Genomic DNA, 25,080 nt, shown 5'->3' on the forward strand with positions numbered 1-25,080 from the left:
TTCCTTCCTTCCTTTCTGAGGGCTGCTGGGAGCAGGGGGTGGGGCTTATTGCATGTGCCCGCTCCCTGGCCTCTTTACTGCCAGAGCTCCACTCCTGTGCAGCTCCACAGGAAATGACCCTTGCAAATATGAAAAATACAGAAAAGAAAAATCCTGCTCTTTTCCTAGCTTGATTTAGTATTTCCTACAATAAAGCACAGATCATGCTGGCCCACAGAATGGAATCTTCGACAGACCACTGTGGCTACTTACGCTCTCATGATTGTAAAGAACGCCTGATACTATGAATGGTCCAGATGTTGCTGATGTCCTTGCCTTCTGAACATGTTGTTTGTCTTGATATGGTGATGAAAATGCTGTGACGAATGCTAGTTTTGAGGCCCTTTACGTCTTCTTTGACAAAAACATAGCTGATAACGATGAATTACTCCTTCTGGTTTTGCCTCCCCCCCCCCAACTGCCATAGGCTGTATTTGACTGCGTTGTAACATCACTGAAGAACGTCTTCAACATCCTCATCGTGTACAAGCTCTTCATGTTCATCTTTGCTGTCATCGCCGTCCAGCTGTTCAAGGGCAAATTCTTCTACTGTACAGACAGCTCAAAGGATACGGAGAAAGACTGCATGTGAGTACTCCTGAAAGCAGGGGTGGTCTGGAAGTCACTCAGGAGTGACCAGTCACTCTCCAAACGGTTGAAAGCGGTGCTGAGAGCCCGTTTGGTGTAGTAGTTAAGACTGAGTGGCAGCCTCTCATCTGGAGAACCAGGTTTGATTTCTCACTTCTCCACATGCCGCTAGCTGGGTGCCCCTGCGTCAGTCACAGTTCTCTCAGAGCTGTTCTCTCGAGAGCAGTTCTTGAAAGAGCTCTCTCAGCCCCACCGACCTCACAGGGTGTCTGTTGTGGGGAGAGGAAAGGAAGGTGATATCATAATGCCCTTATATAAATAAATGGTGCAACCTCATTTGGAATACTGTGTGCAGTTCTGGTCACCACACCTTAAAAAGGATATTATAGCTTTGGGGAAAGGGCAGAAAAGGGCAACTTGAATGATAAAAGGGTTGGAACACTTTCCCTATGAAGAAAGGTTAAGGCACTTAGGGCTATTTAGCTTGGAGAAAGGACGACTGAGGGGTGACATGATTGAGGTTTATAAGATTATGCATGGGAAAGAGCAGGTAGAGAAAGAGGTACTTTTCTCCCTTTCTCACAATACAAGAACTCGTGGGCACTCCATGAAATTGCTGAGTGGTCGGGTTAGAACGGATAAAAGGAAGTACTTCTTCACCCAAAGAGTGATTAACACCTGGAATTCACTGCCACAGGAAGTGGTGGCGGCTACAAGCATGGACGGCTTCAAAAGGGAATTAGATAAGCCTATGGAGCAGAGGTCCATCAGTGGCTATTAGCCACAAGGTATAGATAGGGACTCTGGGGCAAGTGATGCTCTGTCATCTTGGTGCTTGGGGGGGTCAACAGTGGGAGGGCTTCTAATGTCCTGGCCCCACTGCTGGACCTCCTGATGGCACTGGTATTTCTGGCCACTGTGTGACACAGAGTGTTGGGCTGGGTGGGCCTTTGGCCTGATACAGCATTGGCTTCTCTCTTATGTTCTTATGAGATTGTAAGCCACTCTGAGGCTCCGAGTGAAGGGTGGGGTATAAATCCGACTCCGACTCCTCCCCTCCTCCGGTGGTTGCACCTTCCCTTTAAAGGTGCCGCAAAAGCTTCTCTCCTCTCTTTCTGCTCTGGACGGGAAAATGGCAGCACCAGCCCCCCTTCCTGTCTAGCCCTCCTCTTTTTCCTCCTGCAGGCACACACACACATGTCCATACCCTTGCTCTACACAGGACTATTGACTGTTTCCCCCTCTATCAAAGCTGCTGCTTGCCTCTTCCAGGGAAACAGAGACGGGGCTCTTTTTGTAGAAAAAGCCCAGCAGGAACTCATTGGCATAATAGGCCACACCCAACAGCTGAAACTCATTAGCATAATAGGCCACACCCCCTGACAGCACAGCTCATTAGCACATTAGGCCGCACCCCCATGTTACGAGAAGTGTGGTTATCCAGCCACACCCACCTTTTGCTTCTTATTCTGTTTACCTTGTCTGTTGTCAAAACCCAGGGCCTTTTTTTGTAGCAGGAACTCCTTTGCATGTTAGGCCACACACCCCTAATGTAGCCAATCCTAATGAGTTTCTGCTGTTGGGCGTGGCCTGTTATGCTAATGAGGTTCCTGCTGGGCGTGGCCAACTCGGGAGCCAGCCGGAACTCCGTTCCTGTGCGTTCCTGCCCCAAAATAGCCCTGAACAGAGGTAATGGCATATTTTTGCCCTGCAAGGAGAGTTATAGTTTAGGGCAGTGGTGGTGGTTTGCTGTGGGAAGACCTCAGAGGAGGGGTTTCCCCACCCAAGTACTGCTTGGAAAAGCTGTAATTTTTGTGCAAGCTGCCCTTTGGGGACTGGCTCCGCCCACCCAGCTCCCATTTGATTACTGGAAGCTCCCAAGCCTCTGGAAGGAACATTTATTTATTTATTTATTTATTTTTCGCATTTATATCCTGCCCTCCCCAATGGGCTCAGGGTGGCTCACAGAGGCTAGGAAAAAAACGAGCCATAATTAAAACATATGATACATAGTAAAAAACATCCAAACATTAAAACAATGGTGCTCAATCACTTATTAAACATAAGTCCAAGATGGCTCAGCTCAGTTCTTCTCCAGAATCTTCTGACCATTCCCAAGTTCTTTCTCAGGGCCTCGCAAACGTCCTCTAGGTTCAATGGCGGTGGTGGTATAGTAGGGCGGCGGCTCCTACTCAAAAGCCTGGCGGAAGAGCTCCGTCTTGCAGGCCCTGCAGAACTGGGAGCTCATGGAGTCACTCCCCAAAACATGAGGCCCCACAGTCCTCTTGCAACCCTCTCTGCAAAATCATGGGAGGATCACGGTTAGTCTGCACCATATCCTGTAATCTCTGACACTGGTCGGTATCCGATTTTGTCAGTCACAGATTGAGTGACTTTGGCCGTGGTCACACGGGCAGTTTGGCCCGACACAGCCACCCCTCCCCTCCGGATCAAATGGGTGCAGCCAGACAGCCACATCTGTCAGGTGTTCCCCAGCCATAGCCATACGTATCCCGTCATAGGATGCCTTGGAGCCAGGTTAAAAAGGCACCACATCACAAGTGGTGGTTCTTGATTTCCCTCGCAGTCATTGCGCATGGCTGGATGTCCGAACGCATGGGAGCGCATGGAGAACAGATTTGGCAGTCTGAACCTGCAGATCCGTTCTGTCGCTAAGAAGGTGGGTTTTTTTTAAAAAAATTGCCTATGCGCACATGTGTGTGCAGGCACACTTATCTGTGCGCATAAATTTTGGGGGGAAATTTGCAGTGCGCTCTGTGGCTGAGGCGTTGCAATACTGTGGATGCTTTACCATGGGATGTCTCCGTGGGTAACCTGCAGCAGGGTGTGCTGTGTGGCTGATTATGCCCCGCAACACTTTAAACCGGTTCATTTAGAAGCGGCACCATATCACGCCAAGCCGCCAGTGTGACCACGGCCTTCTGTCCCCTGGTGTTATTTAATTCAGAAAATGTGTTTGCCACCTCTCCAGGCACCAGCCTGAGGGAGATCCCATAGTAAAAACAATACAATGGCATCATAAAACAACTGCATTAATGATTCTCGACAGTAAACCATGAGAACAGGCAAGGAATATTAAAAGAGCGTAAAACAACATTCAGCAGTCTCAAATGATATTCATAAAACAACCCTAAGGCTAGAAATATACTTCAGAAGCAGGTGAAAAAGAGGGGACCCCCTCAGTGAAAAGCCTGGTTATGTAGAAACGTTTTGGCCTAGCCACCTAAAAGACAGTAAGGTGGGCACCGGGTGAACCACCAGGGGTGAGGCATTCCACGGGCGAGGTGCTACCACTGAAAAAGCCCTGCCTGCTCTCTGTGCACCTCATCTCTGTAGTCGCGGGCCCAGAGAACAGGTCTTGGGAAGAGGGTCTTAAGAGAGAGGAAATGGTCCTCCAGGCTCCCTATCTCACTTAAAAATGCATGCAATGAGCATACACAGATGAAACGTGGCCACCGTTTTTCCTCAGAGAGTTCTAGCAAGCTGCCATACTTGGACATAGGCAGAGGAAGGATGATGTGTCAAGGGCCAGAGAGGCTAGACCAGGGGTGGCCAAACTTGCTTAACGTAAGAGCCACATATTATAAACATCAGATGTTTGAGAGCCTCAAGACATGAAGAAGGATTACACACATTTTTATCGAAAACTATGCAAATTTGCTTGTTATTAACATTAAACGAGACTGCCAAAAATAAAAACAAATGGGGTTAAAAACAGATACTGATAATGATATTTAGGTCCTGGTCACACGGAGGGTTTTGGCCCGGGAGAGGGACGGATCGGGGCCGCAGCAAACGGGCGCGATCTCACCGCAACATCTGGGAAGCAGCACGCACCTGTCCCCGATCCGTCCCTAACCCCGGAAACCCCGCAGCAAAAAAGAACCAACGACAGAGGTGGTCTTACCGCATCCTTCTGCCAGCGCATCCCCAGCTCCTGGCCGAACTGCGCATGTGGACGCATGCGCAGCCGGCTGCCTCGGTCTTCCGACCATGGCTTCCTCCCCGGCATCTGATCGTGCCGGGGAGCAACGGCACCGCGGCTCAGGGGATCCGTGTGATCCCGCTGCGGCGTGTCTATTTTGGTGCGGCTTCCAAAAGATGCACTTTGGCCGCGCATCCCCCCCCGTGTGGCAGGGGCCTTATTTATCCAATGATATTTGTAGGCGGGGTGGGGAGGACTTTGAGAACGTATTTAAAGTTAAAGTTGTTTTCTTTCTCTGCTCCCCCCGCCCACCTCAAGCCTACCCAGGGAGGGGAAGGCTGGCTGGGGAAGGGAAGACCGATGGGGAAGGCAGGCCTCCCCTTCGCTTCCCCAGCCGCCCTGCCGGGCTCCCAAGCCACAGTTTGGTGGCCCCTGGGCTAGACCAATTGGTCAGCCTGGTAGGCTACTTGAAGCTGCTGTTGTTCAGGCAACGTCTCAGCCTGGCTTGCATTGCAGTCCTAAGCAAAGTGATGCCCTTCTAAGGAACGCTGCATTAGGACCGCCCTGTTAGAAACTTCCATATTCCCTTCAGATCAGGAGCTGCCAATGGGCTGCATGGGGGGGGGGAGTCAGATTCGCTCTGGAGCCTGAGAACACATAGAGTCCGGAGGGCCCTCTGACTTTTGAACTACACAGGGGAGCATCAGTCAGTCCAAGGGTTCTGCGTTCTAGTCCTCACAGCCTCAGGTTAAAACCAATGCAGACCCAGTTGGGAAACCAGCTTAGAATTATTGATCTGTTTAGAACGTGGATACACATCCTCTCCAGGGACCTGCCCAAGGTATCTCACAAGGGAAACGTTACAATAAAATCATTAAACCAACCGGGTAACAATCTGTAAATTTGCATTTGCCCCTTCTTAGGGCCTCTGCATGTTAAGCATGACTTCCTTGCCCGCTCTGCAGTTTAGTAAACAGGAATCTTCAGAAGAGCATCTACTTATCTTTCCCTTTTCCTTTCACATGGAGCAGATGCCCTTTTTGACTTTGAAATCACAGTGTTTCATAATATATGTTTGTGTGTGTGTGAGAGAGAGAGAATTATAATTTGCCAGCCGTGGGAGAATAGTGCGCATTGTGAACGTCCATTCCAAAGTACAGCATCTTGTGCAGCCTCCGAAGACCGCCGTGTCACTGAGAGATCTTTTGTAATCGGAATTCTGATCCACTTCACCAGTGCATGAAATCAAAGGTTGCTCCTGGGCCATTCTTGTTGCTTTCAGTTATCTTTTAAATTCTTTAGTAGGAATTAATGTTAATATTGAACCCAACACTGGGCAGATCATTCGGCAGTACAAGCCAGGCCAGAAATCTAAGATGAGGAATCGAACCTAAGTTGAAAATGCCGTTTAAGCATAATTAAGAATGTGTGTGTCATTCTCATAAACGTAGCAGATGCCTGATTACACTTGGGAAGGGCATGCTGCGTTGCCGTAGACAATCCACTTATCCTGAAATGCCGAAAATGTGGGTTTTATTGGATGTATTTGAAATTAGGGAAGTTGCAAAATATCATGCAATTTCATCTTTTCAGATCAATCTGGTCCGTCAGTCCCCCCCCCCCCCCGTTGATTCATTTGCATTTTTTGTCATTACATTTTCAAACCTACTACTGTGAGACTGGATACCTTAAAGTGGGAAATTGCTATCGCTGTTATTTGTACCATGCCATCAGCCTAGCTTATGAATGTTTGTTATTGTGGGATATTATAATGAAAAAAGACCGGGGGGGGGGGAGCGGCTCATCCTCAATGTTCCATTCCACTTCTGAATCAGAGTTCATTTTCTGTGCTGAGGTGGTGTATGGTGGTTGCTAAGGTGGGGAGCTGACAGAGTCACTGGTTCCAAACGCCCACTCCACAGGTGGGCTTTAGGCAAGCCAGTGTTTCTCAGCTTGATTGACACACAGATCAGTTTCAACTTTAATGGCATAAAATGTAATAAAATGCAAAATAGTCTTACATAAATAAAAGCAAGATGGGAGTAATACAGTCCAAGTCAGACAATAAAACAGTGTCAAAGAATAACAACACAAAAGAGCAAAATTTATCAAGTATTCTCTGCCTTAGCCTTAGAAACATGATTACCCTTATTCAACACAATAACCAAATACTCAGCCACAAGTTCTATCAGTTTGATGGATTTACCAGCAAGTAAATATTGAGTCATTCCCTCTGGGGGGCCAGAGAGACTGACACACACTCACCCTGATGCCGGCAGACCCCATTTCTTTAAGCCCATGTCTCCTTCTGCTATTTATGAAGTAGGGGGACCAGTTTTTGTGTCCAAAGGGGGGAGAACTCCTTTTACTGAACTGCTGCTTAAACCTCCCTGTCGCCTCTACCCACAGACGTTCTGTCTTCCAGTATCAAAGCCCAACTGAAGGAGAAATGGCATCAGGAGAAACTTTGAAGTGGGGCGGAGCTCTGAGTAGGGGCAGGTTTTAGCATCCCTAGGTGCACACCCATGTTGCACTGTGGCTGTAAAAGCATAACCCGTTTTGCATGTGATGGAGGCAAACCCTGTTCTTTTTCCCTTTTCCTGTCCATTTTTGACACCTTCCCCACACTCAATCAAACCCCTTCCATCTCTCTCTCTAAAAAAAGAAAGGCTAATGGTCTCTTCTCACTTTATAGAGGCAACTATGTGGACCATGAGAAAAACACGATGGAGGTAAAGTGTCGAGAATGGAAGCGCCACGAGTTCCACTACGACAATATCATTTGGGCTTTGCTGACACTCTTTACGGTCTCCACTGGAGAAGGATGGCCACAGTGAGTATTCTCTTTGGCCCTCCCTCATTATACTAGAAATGAAGCAGACTGTCTCAGCTTTAAACTGTTCCACTAATGAAGGAACTCCTGAAAAGATGATTTTTTAAAAAATGGGACCAAGAGGCAACACATTTAAACCGGTGGCATGTACCCAGTGGTTCCCTGGTGGAAGAGTTATTTAAGTTGGAAGAAAGCTTCTTAGGTTGAAAGAAGGCTTTGCACTCTGCTAAGCAGAGGAGTGATGGGATATCTGCCTTTGTGTTGGATCCTCTGCTAAAATCTCTGCAGGCAAAAGAGACTTCTGTAATCAGAGCAGGACTTCCCTGCCTCCCCCTTCTGCTGCAGCCCCAAATGTCCCCTGAAATGTTGCTCCTGGGGGCAGGGCACCTTCCCAACATTGGGGGGGGGGGCATTCAGAGGTCTGCCGCAAGAGGGAAGAATTGATGTTGACAGAAATTTCCATCGGATCCGGCCCTGTTTTTTAAAGAGACTAATAGGCAGGGGTCATTTCGTAGAAAAAGAGCTAGGGGAACTCATTAGCATAACTCATTAGCATATGCCACACCCCCTGACATCACCGGAAGTAAGGGGTGGGGCTTCATCATGTGCCCCGCCCCCTGCAACTCACCCGGGGGAGCTGCGATCCCCCGTGATCCCCCCCGAAATGACCTCTGCTAATAGGGCTGTGGGAACAGATTAGGGATGCTTACAAAGTTCTCCCCAGGTTTGGAGGAGGGGATCTGATATGTATTTACGTAACTGCATTAGTACGTTAGGAATCCACTGTGTATTTATTTAAAACATTTTAATGCCACTTTACCACCCAGTCAGGGTCCAGGGGTCCTCTGTTTTGGATTTCTAGAGTTTTTCAATCCATCATATTTGCTCACCGTTTTGGTGGCTTCTAATTTATGTTGGGGTGTACATATGTTACTAGTGCACATCTTACCAATGCGTGTAAGTGTACCTGCCCCTGGATGTGCAGGACTGCACAAAAAGGAATCTTAATACAATCTCATCAAGATTCCTCTCTGTGCAGTGTTCTAATGCATGACCATCTGTTTGCAATTGTGTCTAACAATAATCTATGAAGTTATGTGAACTGAAAACTGTGTCCAGCTATATATTAAGTTTAGAAATTCTCCTAGGTCCCAGTCACACGAGCGGGATGATCCGCTGCCAAAGGGAGACAAATTAGAGCCGGAGCAAAAAGAACCGTGGGAGCGCGAACCGACGTGCCCCGCGGCTCCGTGCTCCCTGCTCCAGCAGCTGATCACACTGTTGTGCAGCAAACCGGCAGTAGCATGGTTGTGCGCATGCGTGGTATGGGGAACGGCGCTGGCTGCGATGGGCTACCAGCGCTTCCCCGACCAGACGTCTTCCGTTGCCGCGCACCATCCGGAAGGTAGTGCTCTGTTGCTACTACCTTTTTGATGCGAGTTTGTGGGCTGAAGGGACGGATCGGGCATGGGTGTGCGCTGCTTCCCAGAGATTGTGGTGTGATCGCGCTCGCTTGATGTGCCCTTGATCCGTCCTTCTTGTAGGGCAAATCCTCCCGTGTGACCGGGGCCGTAGTTAAACTGGTGGATAACCTGAGAGAAAACCACAGAACAATAATGAAATGGAGTGGGAGATACTTACTCATTCGGGGGCCAGGTATCTCAGCCAAGTTACCACCCCATTACAGAGACCTGAAAGACTAGTTGACCCATATACAGTCAGCGGAATTTCCCAACCCAGGGACAAACCATCAGAGCCAATCAATCTGTGATGCAAACTCAAACAGTGCTCCTTATCCTGAACCGTACCCACTTCAAGTAAGAAATTGTTAACTTTTTAATTACATTTAGCAAAAAAGAACAATGGGGAAAGAGGTCATGTATTTCTCCATCATGTGAAAATCTGCAGCATGTTGTAAAAATGTTCATGGAAGGGAGAGTCGTTCAAATGTACAACCCCCCATTCTGTGGAAATCCAAAAAAAGTTTTATGTGATTCTGATGCATGTATAGATCAGCTTCTTAAAGAGAGAGATGCTCTAACATTCATAATGTTCTCCTAGTAAAGCTATCATTGGCGTCAGCATTGAGGATGGATGTGCCATTAGCAGGTGACCCTTCATGCTCTCTTTCTCTCTCCCCCCCCCCACTACGGCCCCAGGGTCTTGCAACATTCAGTGGATGTGACCGAGGAGGACCGTGGCCCTAGCCGCAGCAACCGCATGGAGATGTCCATTTTTTACGTGGTGTATTTTGTCGTCTTTCCTTTTTTCTTTGTGAACATCTTTGTGGCTCTCATCATCATCACTTTCCAGGAACAAGGGGACAAGATGATGGAGGAGTGCAGTTTGGAGAAGAATGAGGTAATATGAACAAACTGGCAGGAGGCTTGGTGGGAAAGACAGTCCTTTTATTCATTGGGGGCCAGGTGTATCTATGGGTGTACATTCGGTGTATACTAAGCCAAATAAATACCCAAATAGTGCCTTATTGGTATTATTCAGGTATTCATTCAGCCGAATACCAAATCAGAGCATCTATTTGGTAGCTGAATAGAGATTTCCAAATACTATTCAGCTTTATTCAGCTATTATTCGGCTCCATTATACCCTATGGGGCCATTATAGTTAATGGCAAATCTCTTAGGGTACATTTGGTGGTCTGGGAGGGAGGGGTTTGAAGTAGAGGCACCACATTTGTACCATAGTTTCTGGAGCCTCTCCTCAAAAGGACCCCCAAGTTTCAATTAGATTGGATCAGGGGGTCCAATTCTGTGGGCACCCAAATAAGGTGACCCCATCCTCCATTGTTTCCAATTGGAAAAAAATAGGAAGGCAATACAAGCCCATAGGGTATAATGGAGAAATATATTTGGGATTCCTGAGTATTTCCCAAATACCAGGAATATTCGTGTGTACCAAACGAATTCGGGTTTTTAGACCCGAATCTGAATAATACCGATTTTTTTTCATTGCACACCCCTAGATGTATCCTTCCAAACCTTTTCCAACCTTTGGATTCAGACTTTTCCAGCTCTGAGAGGTGAGGGTGCAATAAACATACTTTCCTGTGTCACATAAGCACATCTTAAGCCTACCAGTTAAAGGTATTTGTGCTAAACTTCTAAATTCATTGTCTGCACACAAATTGAGGGCATTGGTTAAGGTCTATTATTTCCTTGTCACTTCTCTCCTTCCATGTACACAGTAGTATGCAGCTTGTTGACATCATGATTCCAATACAGTGTTACCTTAGGGCAGGGGTCCTTTTTGAGGCTGTGGGCTCCTTTGGAATTCTGACACAGAATTCTGATCAGGCACTGGTACCCTACAATCTGTGCCACTGAGGTTGCTGATAGGTGAAGGGGGAACAAGAACCAAGAGACTTGGAGGTCAGGTGATCCTGGAGGGCCATTCTCAGACAGGTTGGTTTCCTCAGTCACAGGCAATTTGTTGCTGGTTTTCTCTCTGGCACCAAGTGCTAGCTTGACTACCTGTAGTCCAGGTTTTGCATGCCTACCTCCAAGATACCTGTTCTCCCTGAAGTCTGTAGAACTACTTAAGCATGGACTTGTTCTCTCTTTTGTAAAGTTTTAGAACATCTTGATAATATGCCAGTTCATTGACTTCCTTTTTTTCCTCCCTTCTTCCAGCGAGCATGTATTGATTTTGCTATCAGCGCCAAACCCCTCACCCGCTACATGCCTCAAAACCGACACACCTTTCAGTACCGAGTCTGGCACTTTGTGGTCTCCCCATCATTTGAATACACCATCATGGCCATGATTGCACTTAATACTGTGGTCCTAATGATGAAGGTGAGGTGAACACCCACGTCCAAACGTTTGAGGTGGTGTTTAAAAATTGTCTTGGCAATTGCAGTGGTTGCTTAATTAGACAGCTGGTTTCTTAAAAAAGATTGCCACCCAAGTGGATGCCCACCCTGTGCCTCAGGTCCCACTCCTCTGATATGAACCCATGTGGAGCTGCTGAGTCAGACCAGCGATCCATCAAGTCTGTATCCTAGCGGCAGCTCTCCATGGTCCTGGGAGCAAATGTAGGTTCGTTGCCATGTAATATACTAAACAGTTTGTTGCTGTTTCCCAGCCTGTAATTTAAAACTAGACCATATCATACATACTTACTCATTCCAGTGGTAGCAAGCAGTGGTAGCAAGCAAGCAGTCACCCACCTCTGGTCTCAGTCCCCCGTACTTGAAGATTTGAGAAGCAGGAGGAAAAATTGGGGGGGGGGGGGCTGATAACAGATATGATGGTGGTACTGTAGGAATTTTCCTCTATCTCTATAGTAAGGACCATAGAGATTTGGAGGGTTCCTAGAGTGTCACCCAGAAGTCTTATCACATCCCCTCTGCAAGCACTGCTCCCAAATCTTCTGGCATTTGCCAGGATGGAGCTGGGAAGCCTAAGTATTAGTTTTATGCTAGACCTTTAACGTGTTGCTTTTGTGGCTTATTAAACCTATTCTATTCTTCCATGGGTATTGTGTGCAGTTTTTTCTTTCTGTGTTATATACACTTGTGCACATATGTGTTGGAAGCTCTCACTTTCCATACTTCGTGATCTTTATATGTCCATGTGGCTTTACAGTGAATAAAAAAATTGTGAAGGGTGATTGCACTAGATAGCAGTAGTCCAGCAAACCACTGAGTTGGTCCAAGATGGAATTTGCTGCTCCCGGCAAATTCCTACATTGATTTTTCCAGAATGTTCAGAACTGGGTTTTTGCTTTAGTGCTTAACTAGACTTAACAGCCACTTGGCTGGGGAAGTGCAAACCAGCACCAGTAGGGGAACTTTCAGGGCTGTTCTTGCCATAAAGGAATACAGTACAAGCCGAAATTAGGATTCTATTACTTAGGTTCCAGTCACACGAGCAGGAAAATGCGGGGGGGGGGGAAGCGTTGCTGTTTGCCCCGGGGCATAATAACGCGCGGTTAAGCGATCAGACCTCCTGTGGAGGTCCTGTGGAGGTTCCGTGGGTAGGGAGAGGTGCCGATCACAGGACAAGCCTGCGCGCAACGAAGAAGCGCGCGGTGCGGCAAACTGGTTTTCTTTTTTTGTGTACATGACAAATGCGCATGCTCCGTTGGGTGCGTGTGCGTATCCACGGAGACTTGGGGGGGGAACCTTTTTTGCAAGGGGACATGGGTGGGCGCCGGATGCCACCGGAAACGCGATCAGATGCCCACCCTTGCCCCGCGGTTTCCGGAAACTAGTACCTCCGAGGTACTAGTTTTTTGCTGCGCGTTTTCGCCGGGAAGCCTCGGTTGTGCCACGGAAGTGCTACGCTTCCCAGATGTGCTGGTGAGATCGCGCCCGGAAAATTCACCTGTCTTCCGTCTCTCTCTTGCATGGCTAATGTTCCGTGTGACCGCAGCCTTACTTTCTTTTCTTTCTGGCAGTACTATTCTGCACCCTACACATACGAACTGGCTCTGAAGTACCTGAATATTGCTTTTACCATGGTTTTCTCACTGGAATGTTTCCTGAAAATTATAGCTTTTGGCCTCCTGGTGAGTTACAGGATTTTTAAGGTTGGGTATTAATTTCCAGGTGGTGGGTTATCTAGTTTGCACTTGTTAGGGCATTCTTTCATCTGTCATCTGATGTAATAGTTTGTACATCTTAGATGATTACATCATCCCATTGAATGATGGCCTTAAGAAAAATATTGGCTCAGGCTAATAGTTTATCCAGCCCAGGATCCTTTCTCCAACATGGGTGATATCCTGAGACTTTGGGGTTGTTGCTGGGCTCCCTGAGTATCCTACAAGCAGGAAGCCTGATTCTAGAGCAAAGCATTTGATAAGATCATAGGAAGTCATGTGATCTGTTGAGCTTTACTTTTGCAAATATGTTGGGTCACTGGAATTGCTCTGGAAACCATCATATTGGGGGGAGAGAAATGAGACAGATTACCAGCCTTTTCCAATTCCTTACTTAAATGCAAAATAATGTCTTGTTGCATATGATCTGGTAGACAGAAATTCTTGGAAACAGGACAACTGAGTGAAGACCCAGCTTTGTCATCCATTCACGATTACCTTGCTGAAAATGAATGCCTTATAGAAATGATGATACTCATCCTGCCCCTGAGGTGCCCGATCTCTTTTCCCTGTGACTGACTGTGTCCCGCGAATGGAGGAGGAAGAGTCCTTCCCATAGAGGCAGCCCTCTCCTTCTTGTGGAGGCGGCATCTGGCTGGAACTAGGGCAGACACAGCTGTGGTCTCATCTGTATGCTTTTCTTCCCACAGAACTATTTCCGCGATACCTGGAACATCTTCGATTTCATCACCGTGATTGGCAGCATTACGGAAATTATCTTGACAGACAGCAAGGTAACGTTGCTTTCTACTACTTCTCTTTTGTGAAGATTTGAGGCAAAAGGTTAAGTGTGATTAATTTTCTTCCCTTTCAACCCTTAATTTTTCTCTCCCTCTCCCTCCCCCCCCCCAAGTTGGTAAATACCAGCGCTTCAATATGAGCTTTCTGAAACTGTTCCGTGCGGCACGTCTCATCAAACTGCTTCGTCAGGGTTACACCATTCGGATTCTGCTGTGGACCTTTGTACAGTCGTTCAAGGTAAAGGTCGACCCACGAGATTAATGGGCAGCTTGGCTCAAAACATTTTCGCACAAACATATTTTGCAAGTGATGAATGCTCTGAATCTGTCATCCTCAAAGCACATTTGGGGAGAAGGAATTGTCACTCCTTCCCAGCCAACCATCAAACTACCTTGATCTGCCCCTCTGACAGCTTTCCATCTCCTCCCCCCTCCCTCCTGGAGTGCAGTTGTAATTCTGAGTGATCTCCAGCCCCCACCTGGAGATTGGCAACAATGGTTCCCCATGAGGGACTGGCTGGTTTGGAGGGTGGAGTCTATGGCATTGTACCTGTCTGAGGTCCCACCCCTCCTGAACCTCACCCTCTCCAGGCTTCATCCCTCAAATATCCAGGAATTTCCCACCTGGAGTTGGCAACTCTCTCTCCTTCCCAGCCAATCATCAACCTACCTTTATTTTCTCCTCACTCTTCAGCTTCCCCCACACACCTGCAGCCTCTACCATGCTCTGAAGCCCTGACTGCTACATCACATTGGCTGTCATACAGGGGCCATCCCAGCAGGATATAAGGACAAAGAGTCCACCATTTTCTCCAGGGGAACTGATCTCTGCCATCTGGAAAGCAGTTGTAATTCTGAGTGATCTTCAGCCCTCACCTGGAGATTGGCAACAATGGTTTCCCCCAACAGGCATTAAGGGGAAATATATTTTACCCCAGAACACATTTTACCTCAGAACAGCAGCAGCAAACTGTTTAGAATGTTAGCGGCAAAGGCCAATGAGGCCGCATATGCAAAAGACCTCTGTGTTCCGAGGCAAAGGCCAATCAGGCCACATATGCAGATGACCTCTGTGTTCTGACTGGCTATGGGGGGGAGAGGAACAGCAAACTGTTTACAATGTTGGCGGCAGGACTCAGGCAATGCAGCCAGTGGATAGGGAGACCCTCTGAGTGACAGATCAGGGAGCCAACTGATTTGGGAGCATGTTGGAATGTTCAGGGTTAGGGTGATCAAAACAGAATCCTTATTATATAAAAGCCATTCGGGGTGGCAAGGTTCTATGCGCGCCAAAATCAGTTGGCCGCATGAACTGCCACTCACAAGGTGCTGGCTGCATTGGCTGCCTGCCTTGAGGGGTCCGCCCACAGAAGCCGCGGCCAGCCAGTCGGACTCAGTGTGCTCCGAGCCAACAACAGTGACAGAGCCCACGGGTTTCTCCGACCAGAGAAGCCTGCTACAGCCCCCCACACCCATCCCAGCTTGCCTGTCGAGGCAGACGAGCTGGAAAGGCCACAGGAGCCCAGGGGGGGACATTTAAATGTCTCCCCGGGGCTTCTCCAGCTGGCCTTCGACCCCGCAGTCCTCCTAGATCCTGTTATATTCATTCTACAAGAGCTCGTTGTATTCATTCTACGATGGGCTTTTTGACTAGTTATACATAAGGAGAGAAAAATAAGTATATTCTTAACCAAGTTTCCCCCCCCCCCCCAAGGAGAGGCTGGAAAGAAAAGTTTGATATACTGAATGTATCTTATTTCATTCATTTTTTAAAAAATCCCATGAGTGTAATTTCATGATTGTATGATTATGATTATGCACAATAAAATAAAAAGCAGAGCAAAGGATGGGTGACCCCTGACCTCTGAAGCAAGTGAGCCAGACCACACATTTCACAGAAAGACCAAACCTGTAAGGCGTATAGCAAAACCAACCGTTTGCATTGTTTGCCCCTTTCAGGCACTCCCATACGTCTGTCTCCTGATTGCAATGCTTTTCTTCATCTACGCCATCATTGGGATGCAGGTAAGAAAATGCCTGGAAACGCTTGTGTTCCCTGCTGCTGCCCAGTAAAGGAACTCGGGGTAAGATCTGAGGTCAGAACATAGTGTTAATCTAGTTGCTGTTTGTCATATAAACATCAATCGCATAGTTTGCATCAAAGGTTCCGATCATTTCATAATGTGATATTCCAGATCAGATTAGATTACTGATTGTTAACATGATCCTGGACCAGGCTATTCATCTTCCCAGGGAATTAACCTGTAGGAAGGGCTAAACTGGTCGTGTGCACTGGGTAATTCTACTGTAATTTCTCATACATCTAGCCAGGAGGCAAATGCCTCTTCCATTGCAATGCGGGATAGCGATCATAATGAAGCATAGAATTCCTGCCTGCAGATTTGACAGGCACAGTAGCTGCTATTTGTCCTTGTCTAATATAAACTCTACTGTGTCACCAGAAAAGAGTACACTGAGTGCATTCATAGAAAACGGAAGGGTTGGATAAATAACATTTATCCATGAAAGACATTAATGTACTGTTCGACACAGGAATGCCACAAAAATGCCATCAGTGGATCTACAATCAAAGAATCTAGTATAATGCAATGTATCTTATACAATGCGATCGCATCTCTGTAGGCACTCTCCCCACGTGGTTCTCTGCTGGTGCCTCTGCTCCCTTCCTCGGCCGGTGTTCACCTCAGCCTTACTGTCCTGCTCACAGACCAGTTCTGGGGTTTGGGAAACGGTCACCAGTTGCGTCATTGCTGGAGGGTGGCGCATCGCTTTCAGTTTTGCTCCTAGTCTCCTCGCTAACATGGCAACACGCCCTAGCCAGGGTGGCCCAGGCTAGCCTGATCTCATTAGCTGATCTCGGAAGCTCAGCAGAGTCAGCTTGGATGGGAGACCCCCAAGGAAGTCCAGAGTTGCTACATGGAGGCAGGCCATGGCAAACCCTCTCTGAAGGTCTCTGGCCCAGGCTGGCCCGATCCCGTCAGATCTCAGGAGCGAAGCAGGGTCGGCCTTGGCTAGTATTTGGAAGGGCGACCTCCAAGGAATACCAGGGGTGTGACGCAGAGGCAGGCAATGGCAAACCACACCTCTGGAATGTCTAGCTTGCCACCTAGTGGTGCATAACACAAAAAAGAGCTAAAACTTCTGGCTGCCAGACAATCTTAGGCTCTCCTGGCTACGCTATGCACAATGCCATACCATAATTGATTGATTGATTGATTGATTTTCTTGCCTTGAAAACCCTACAGGGTGACCATAAATCAGCTGTGATTCGGTGGCACTTTCCTAGCCATCTCGGACCATTGCTCTTGCCCTTCCTCTGAACCTGCAACACCCAGAGCCGCTCTCTCTCTCTCTCAAGCCCCTTCAGGCCTCTTGAGAAGCTTTCCGTCTTGAAGTACAGTCATGTACTTTGCCCTCGTGTCGTCATCATACCTGGGAGACTGGAGGGGGGGGGAGATCAGGGCCCTGCACCTTTTGCACTGCCCTCACAGTTGGCTTGGCAAACTGAGATGTCTTTGTGGCATTGTCAAGCTCATTGCACCAAGACTTTTGCTCCTCTGTGCCTTCAGGTCTTTGGAAATATCAAATTGGATGAAGAGAGCCACATTAACCGTCACAACAACTTCCGCAGCTTCCTGGGTTCACTCATGCTTCTCTTCAGGTAAGGGGGCTTTAAAACTTAGGGGGGGGAATTAGAGGAGGAGGAGGAGGAGGAGTATTTTTTGACTCTCAAAAGCTCCTACCCCAAAAACCTTGTTGGTCTCTCAGGTGCTGCTGGACTCGAATGTGGCTGTTCCTCTCTAGAGACCTCACACTGCGGCTGAAATTGCACGCACAATGCCGATGTCAGCGAATCCCCTTGAGCTGTTTGGAACGGGTCTTGATAAACTGAGTTATTTTGCCTGAAAGTGAGAAACTGGTTTGGTTTATGTCCATGCCCCGTTCCAAGCACTGGAAAGGCAGTGGTGTGCACGATGATATCCAGGGCTTTTTTGGTAGAAAAAGTCCAGCAGGAACTCATTAGCATAATAGGCAACACCCAGCAGCAGAAGCTCATTACCATATTAGGCCACACCCCTGATTGTACCACTCATTAGCATATTAGGCCGCACCCCCATGTCACCAGAAGTGTGCTCATCCAGCCACACCCACCTTTTGCTTCTTATTCTGTTTACCTTGTTTGTTGTCAAAACCCAGGGCTTTTTTTGTAGCAGGAACTCCTTTGCATGTTAGGCCACACACCCCTAATGTAGCCAATTCTAATGAGTTTCTACTGCTGGGTGTGGCCTGTTATGCTAATGAGTTCCTGCTGGGCGTGGCCAACTTGGGAGCCAGACGGAACTCCGTTCCTGTGCGTTCCTGCCCGTTCCTGCCCCAAAATAGCCCTGATGATATCAGTGGGAATGCCACAAGCTTTCCAAAACTCGACCTCCAACACCCCCTTACTTAGCTATGGCGATGGCTACTGTGGGCAGACGCAGGGAAGAGTTTCTCCTTCTCGCTCCTCATGCCTCCCCTTTCATCAGGGCAACAATCAGGGCACCAGGTTGTTTGGTAAAATGCATTCACACATTGGTGAGCTGTGGAACTAGGATGACTGTTGACACCTGAGATAAGGGGGAGCACTTTGACCACCATCCACCCAGTGTTTTGTAAAAGTGGGTGGAACAGGTGGGGCTTCTGCCCCACAAGACTTCTGATTAGCCATTGGAGACCTGATGGGCTGCGCGGCTTTTTAAAAACCTTGCTATAGCAAAGGCTGTCACCACAGCACAAGGGTCTTCATTAGGTGACTTTGAAGGTAAGCTGCAGCATCCATTGTGTGGCTGGCTCTGCCTCCCACAGCAGCCGTTTTCTGGCTGCACCCACCACTCTATGTCAGAATTCCAAATGTGCCCACAGGCTGAAAAGGGCTCTGAAGCAGCGGCGAAAAAGGCTAATGCAATCTTGGGGGGTATCAACAGAGGCATAACATCCAAATCGCAAGAGGTCCTAGTCCCGCTGTACACTGCATTGATCAGGACGCACCTAGAGTCTTGTCTGTAGTTCTGGAGGCCTCCCTTCATAAAGGACATAGACGGAATGGAGAGCGACAAGGATGATTGGGGGCCTGGAGACCAAGCCCTACGACGAGGAAAGGCTGAGGGACTTCTTGGGAATGTCCAGTCTGGAGTAGAGGAGGTTGAGGGGGGACAGGATGGCTCTCTTGAAGTCTCTGAAGGGCTGTCGCCTCGAGGAGGGCAGGGGGCTGTTCCTGTTGGCAGCAGAGAATTAGGGACTCACAATAATGGGTTTAAATTAAGGATGGGGCGGTACCAGCTCAATATTAGGAAAACCTTTCTGACAGTAAGAGTCGTTCAGCGGTGGACTCAGCTGCCTAGGGAGGTGGTGAGCTCCCCCTCAATGGGCAGTCTTCAGGTAGTGGCTGGCCAAACCCTTGTCAGGGATGCTCTGGGCTGATCCTTCATTGAGTGGTGGGGCGGGTGGGGCTAGATGGCCTGCCTGGCCCCTCCCAACTCTCTGTGATTCTATGATTCTGATTCTGTGACCCGTGTAGCAGAGGCTGATAGTGCTGTCCTAAGCAAAGTTACCCCCTTTGAAGCCAATTTACTTTAATAGATTTAGAAGAGTCTAACTCTGCTTAGGATATCATTATAACAATGCTTTTATCTATATAAAAAAAGCATCAGCAAGTTAAGTGAGATGGGGGGAGAGTCGGAAAAAAGGAGAAGAGGCCCTTCTTCCGTGACTCAGGTATAGCATCTGAGCCAGAGGAGGGCAGGACTGCTTGCCTTCCTATTGGCCAGGAGTACAAACCTAGGAAACCTCTCAATGTATAGTCTGTTATGAAGGAATTAAGCAGCTGATGTTGGTTAATAGGAGAAAGAAAGAGGGAGAGAGCTCCACTAAACAAGAAAGGATGCTATTGGATTTCACAGCTTCCCTTATTTTGAGTCCCAAATCCCTGCTCTGTTTTCAGTTTTCCTTCATGTGACTCTGACCTGGGAGTCTTTCGTTCAGGGGCGGTTCTCGAGCCAACCAAGTTGGCTGCACGTGGCCACACAAGAAGGAGGGCACTCAGTTCTCGGCAGCAGCACAGTTGGCACAGGCCGAGGAGGCAATGGGTGAACCTCGCTTGGGGCAGCACAGAGCCTTGAACTGGCCTTGCTTTTGTTTCAAGCTATATTCGTATTTTCCTCTTGCCGAATTTCAGTGAATTCAGTTTTGTGCATCAATGGCGCTCAACCTAAAAAATGGGAGCATAAATAAAAGGAACGGACAAATCAGGACTGCCACTGGTTGCCGTGGAGTAAGCAATGATTGTGAGAGTGTGACTTATTTTGCCTGCAGGAGTGCCACGGGGGAAGCGTGGCAGGAGATCATGCTTTCTTGCCTGGAAGGTAAAGGATGTGAGCCAGACACCACGGCGACTTCTGGGCAGAATGAGAATGAGCGGTGTGGCACAGAACTGGCGTACGTTTACTTTGTCTCCTTCATCTTCTTCTGCTCCTTCTTGGTGAGTGTGCCCCTTTTTCCTGCCCTTGGCTTTCCAGATTGTCCCCTGTCCCATGACTGGCATTCTACTGTGTACAAAGGAACCCAGAAGGCTCCTCCATGCTGATGGGTGCAGTCCTAAATATTAGGTTTACACCCTTTTAAGTCCATTGACGTCATTGTGCTTAGAAGGGTGTACATTGGATTGCACTGAAATTCTGCTATCTGGCTCGGCAGAGGAGGCAGGTGATGATCAGCTGCCAAAGGGATTACCAGTTTCGCATAGTGGTTGAGAGCGCAGACTCCAATCTGGGAGAACTGGGTTTGATTCCCCACTCCTCCACATGCAGCTGCTGGTGTGACCTTGGGTCAGTCACAAGTTCTCTCAGAGCTGTTCTCTCAAGAACAGTTAGCTCTCTCAGCCTCACCTACCTCACAGGGTGTCTGTTGTGGGGAAGGGAAGGGAAGGGAAAGGAGTGAAGGGCAGGGTATAAATCCAGTCTCTTCTCTTCTCCTTCATCTTACAGCAGGGCCAGCGTGGAATGTTTAGGAAAGATTTTGCTTACCTGTGCAACAAGTTCCAGTTTTTGCAAAGTAATTTTTCTGTATCTCTTCCCATGTCCTGCCCTGATCTCTCCCCTTCTTCATCTTCTTTTTTCCTTCATGCACACTTAAGTTGATTTTAGTCAACCAATGTTAGATTTCATGGAGTTAGATAAATTCATGGAGGACAGGTTCATTGATGGCTACTAGTCATGGAAAGTAAAGAGAACCTCCAGATTCAGAGCCTGTAAACTTCTGAAGCTCAGGGCTAGAGGGCAACGTAAGGGAAAAGAAACAGGTTGGCTGCTGTGTGAAACTGGATGCTGGACTAGATGGACCACTGGTATGATTCAGGAAGACTCTTCTAATGTTCTTATGCCACATTAATTCTTTTGGCTTTTAAGACTTCGCAGCTGTCGTTACAACAGACTAACATAGCTGCATCTCTGGAAAGTGTTCCTCTTTTGCCTTTAACTCAGATGCTCAATCTCTTTGTGGCTGTCATCATGGACAATTTTGAATACCTGACTCGTGATTCCTCCATCTTGGGACCCCATCATCTTGATGAATTTGTCCGGATTTGGGCAGAGTATGACAGAGCTGCGTGGTACGTAGGAGCACCCTGCTGCTTTTATGCCTTTTGCAAACTCCACTGGGATACTGTAACCTGAGTCAAGCATAAATTGGATGCAATTTTCTGTTCTCTGCCCTACAGCCAGCAAATGTGTTGGTTGGGCAGGGAGGAGAGAGCTGTTATGCAAAGCCTTTTCCGAGTGGCTTTTGAAGCAGATAGATGTTCTTGCTAAAGGCACTTTGAAGGATCCTACTCAATCAACAGAGTTTGAATCACGGGCAAACCTCAGGATTTCTGTAAAGGTCTGCATGTCCTATCTACAGCAATTGAGCGCTATAAGAGTAGTTTTGCAATTTGTTTCTGGGAACTTTTTAAAATAAGATCATCTTTACACTTCATGCCACAGTCGTTTCTGCCATAGATACACCACTGTTACTCTGGTGTTTCTTGCAGCCAGCAGCCAGTGCACAGAAGATGTGCATCGTGAAACACGTTTGTAAGCCATGTGCATAAAAGTGCTTTAGGGCACATGCCTACCATTCATACTTCATGTTCCCTGCAGGGAACACTGGAGTTGCTTTGGCCTTCTGATGCAGTTGCCACTGAAAGCATGGAGCTGCTCTAAGGGTCCATCTATGCATTACAAAGTTTTTTGTGTTCGTTGGGGAACATCACCAGGACTTTGCATCAGGTATGAGATGGGAGTTTTCCACCTCCTCCCACACACACACCAGCTCTTTGCTGTTCCCAGCCAAAGCAACCAGGAAGACCCACCTTTTCTCCCTGCTGTTTTCGCATTTGCAAGCCACCTGGTGGAACTGCTCTTTGCCTTCACTGTGAAATTTCCATGTAGCCACGTAAGTAACATAGAACTTCTACCAGGCAGCTTGCGAATGCAAAAACAGCTAGACAGAGGGACTACAGCGGCTTCTTCGTACCAGCTTTGATCACAAGCAGAATAGAGCTAGTGTGTATGTGGGAAGCACCAAACGCCTATCGTGCATCTGATGTAAAGTCCTCATGTCATTCCACAGTGAACAGAAGGACGTCGTAATGGGTAGATAAGCTCTAAGAACGTTCATGGGGAGTGCGGGGGGGAGGAACGGGGCTGGTCTCTGCAGCAGGCAGGTGGCATCAGTGTTTCAGATCAGCTCCTCCTGGATCCTTTCTCATATGAGCAGCCATGGTCTTGCTGAATGCCTCCATTCACCCTCCACTAAAGTTTCAGGAAGGCTTCAGAGAGTTGTTTGGATTATCCGAAGCCAGTTTTCAGATTCAGAAGTGCATTTGTGGTTTTGTTTTTTTTTTAAAAAAAAATCTTAACCTTCACAGCTTCAGGAAAGAGATGAGCTCGCCACTGTAGCAAAACTGGAAGCTCGGCGGCTGGAATGAATCCCACTCTGTGCCCCTGAAACCCAGTTTGGCTGACTTCTGTGAATTCATCCCAACGGCTGTTGTCTCGATATTAGGGTGCAAGCATCCATCCCCACCCAACCCCAGCAATCCCTTTCCTGACACCAAACAAGGCACTGAAGGTGTGAACAAAGTTTGAGCCCCACGGCACCTTTAAGACTAGCAAAGTTTTATTCACTGTATAAGCTTTCGTGTGCAAGCACACTTCCTCAGGTACAGAGTATACCGTGAATAAAACGTTGCTGGTCTTAAAGGGGCCTGACCGGACTCAGACCAACAGGGCGGCCCCACTTGGATCTGAAGGCAAGGCTGGGCACCATCGCTATTCCTGAGGATCGCTGTTGGAACAAGGGATTCCGGCAGTTTGGCTGTTATTGGGCTCTGCTGCTCCATGCTGCAAACAGGTTGCATGTTCAAACATTCCCTGATATAAGAAATATTACTTCCCGCGCATAGAAATAAAACATATGGGGAACCTCCCGAATGCACTAGTGTTGTATATGCAGATAGATTACTTTGATGGCATTCAGACACCAGAGTCCCTACCCGCATCCTGAAATGGTACAGCCGTGGAAGCTCAGACGCACATTATGCTCCTAAATACAGGCTTTGCTTTTAGATCAGCACCTGTTACGAACTTCTAATCCTTGCATGGGTTCATGGCTCCGCTTTTAGACCAGTGTTAACCAGAAGTAACAATGGCGTGAACGTAGGGATGGTTGCCCTGAACTGGATGGCTCAGGCCAGATCTTAGAAGCTAAGGAGGGTCGGCCCTGGTTAGTCCTTGGATGGGAGACCCCCAAGGAAGTCCAGGGTCGCTATGGAGAGGCAGGCAACAGCAGGCCACCTTTGAATGTCTCTTGCCTTGAAAATCCGACAGTGTCGCCATAAGGTGGCTATAGCTTGATGTCACTTTACACCCAAACACACACAAGGGTATGAAATGACACGGCAGAATAATTTCTGGAGTGCATCTCGTCAAGCAGACAGATAAAGGTTTGCAAAGGTTCCACTATTCTAAACAGGGCTACAGTTGATTTTCTAGCCTAGAGAAATCACCAGTGGCACGAGCTAGGGCTGCCAAGCTGCGGCGGGGGATCCGTGCATCTTCACAGGATCCCTGCCGCGGGGGACAGCAATACGCGTTGCACCACCATCGCCAGGATGTGACGCGTAGCGTCACATCCTGGCGATCGTGGTGCAACGCGTATCGCTGTCCCCCGCGGCAGGGATCCTGTGAAGACGCACAGATCCCCCACCACGGTTTGGCAGGTGCTCCTTGGCAAGTGTCTGTTTCCTTGAATGCCACGGGTGAAATAGATTAAACCGTCTCTTGGCTCTAGAAGACCAAGCCACAATTAAGGGCATCCAAAGCGCCACACATGAAAACGAAGTCTGTGCTCCTGGGATCTGTTCCCTCCTTTACGAAGGGGGTTGACTGTTCTTTCCCTGGCTCAAACATCATGTCTCATTTAAAGCAGGAAATCCCATATTGTTTTGTCTAATGATTTGTGGGTTTCTGATTTTAAAGTAAAAGAAAAAGAAAGATAATTGGGGTTTTCACGCTTGCCTTTTCTCCTCCTTCCCCCGCCCGCCCGCCATGTAGTCCATTACATTTCCAGCCGTTATTAGCTCAGCAAGCCCATTAACTTGTCTTCGGCTAAACCTGTTTTTAAGAGCCATCAAGTCTTGCTGTGTAAAATCAGAGTTAGGGAGGCTCACCTTCTCTTTGGGTACTTTGCTACTGTGCTTAATCGGCCCACGGGCCGGAAGGGGGGCGCAGTATCCTATTTCTCACATGAATTCTTGTTTTAGCTGCCAGCTTTTAATACCCTTCCATTCTTCAGCTAGATCTAGGAGATGGGCATTAGACTGAAGGGAAGTGAGCTACTGTAGGCCCGTGATTTGGCCAGGCTTAATTTAGCAAGTTGCTAAAGCTGCATCTGGGCTGTATCACTTCAGACTGTTGGTAGGAATTCATACAATTGAATGTTCCTCCATTTCAAAAATTCTTGCTTACAGAAAATGAGCCTTGGGTTCTGCCCGGTAGCTTTTACTAGTTTTATGCAGGAAAATCTTTTTTTCTAAGGAAGAACATTTTGAACTAGGCCAAAATGGGGAAACAGGATTAAAACTGGGCCCATGTCGTGAACTTCTTGATATCAGCCCTGTAGAAGCGAAAGTATTATTTCCCAGCTATACAAACTGCTGGAGGAATGTGGAGAGTAGCAGAGGGATCCTAAAAAAAACCCAGCACATACAG

The 25,080-nt window shown here is 47.9% G+C and overlaps 1 protein-coding gene across 1 annotated transcript in view; it reads left to right on the forward strand.

Moving 5' to 3' along the window:
• Nucleotides 1–25,080, forward strand: part of LOC107111331 (voltage-dependent R-type calcium channel subunit alpha-1E-like) — a 107,456-nt gene that overhangs the window by 21,735 nt on the left and 60,641 nt on the right. The window contains 12 exon segments of the mRNA XM_015412295.1: nt 467–627; nt 7,269–7,406; nt 9,566–9,767; nt 11,057–11,221; nt 12,828–12,938; nt 13,682–13,765; nt 13,885–13,897; nt 13,900–14,009; nt 15,731–15,796; nt 17,362–17,453; nt 20,144–20,309; nt 21,310–21,437. Coding sequence (XP_015267781.1) covers nt 467–627; nt 7,269–7,406; nt 9,566–9,767; nt 11,057–11,221; nt 12,828–12,938; nt 13,682–13,765; nt 13,885–13,897; nt 13,900–14,009; nt 15,731–15,796; nt 17,362–17,453; nt 20,144–20,309; nt 21,310–21,437 — 1,436 coding nt within the window.

This window comes from Gekko japonicus, unplaced genomic scaffold, assembly GCF_001447785.1.
Source record: "Gekko japonicus isolate JY-2015 unplaced genomic scaffold, Gekko_japonicus_V1.1 scaffold3399, whole genome shotgun sequence".
Lineage (NCBI taxonomy): Eukaryota > Metazoa > Chordata > Lepidosauria > Squamata > Gekkonidae > Gekko > Gekko japonicus.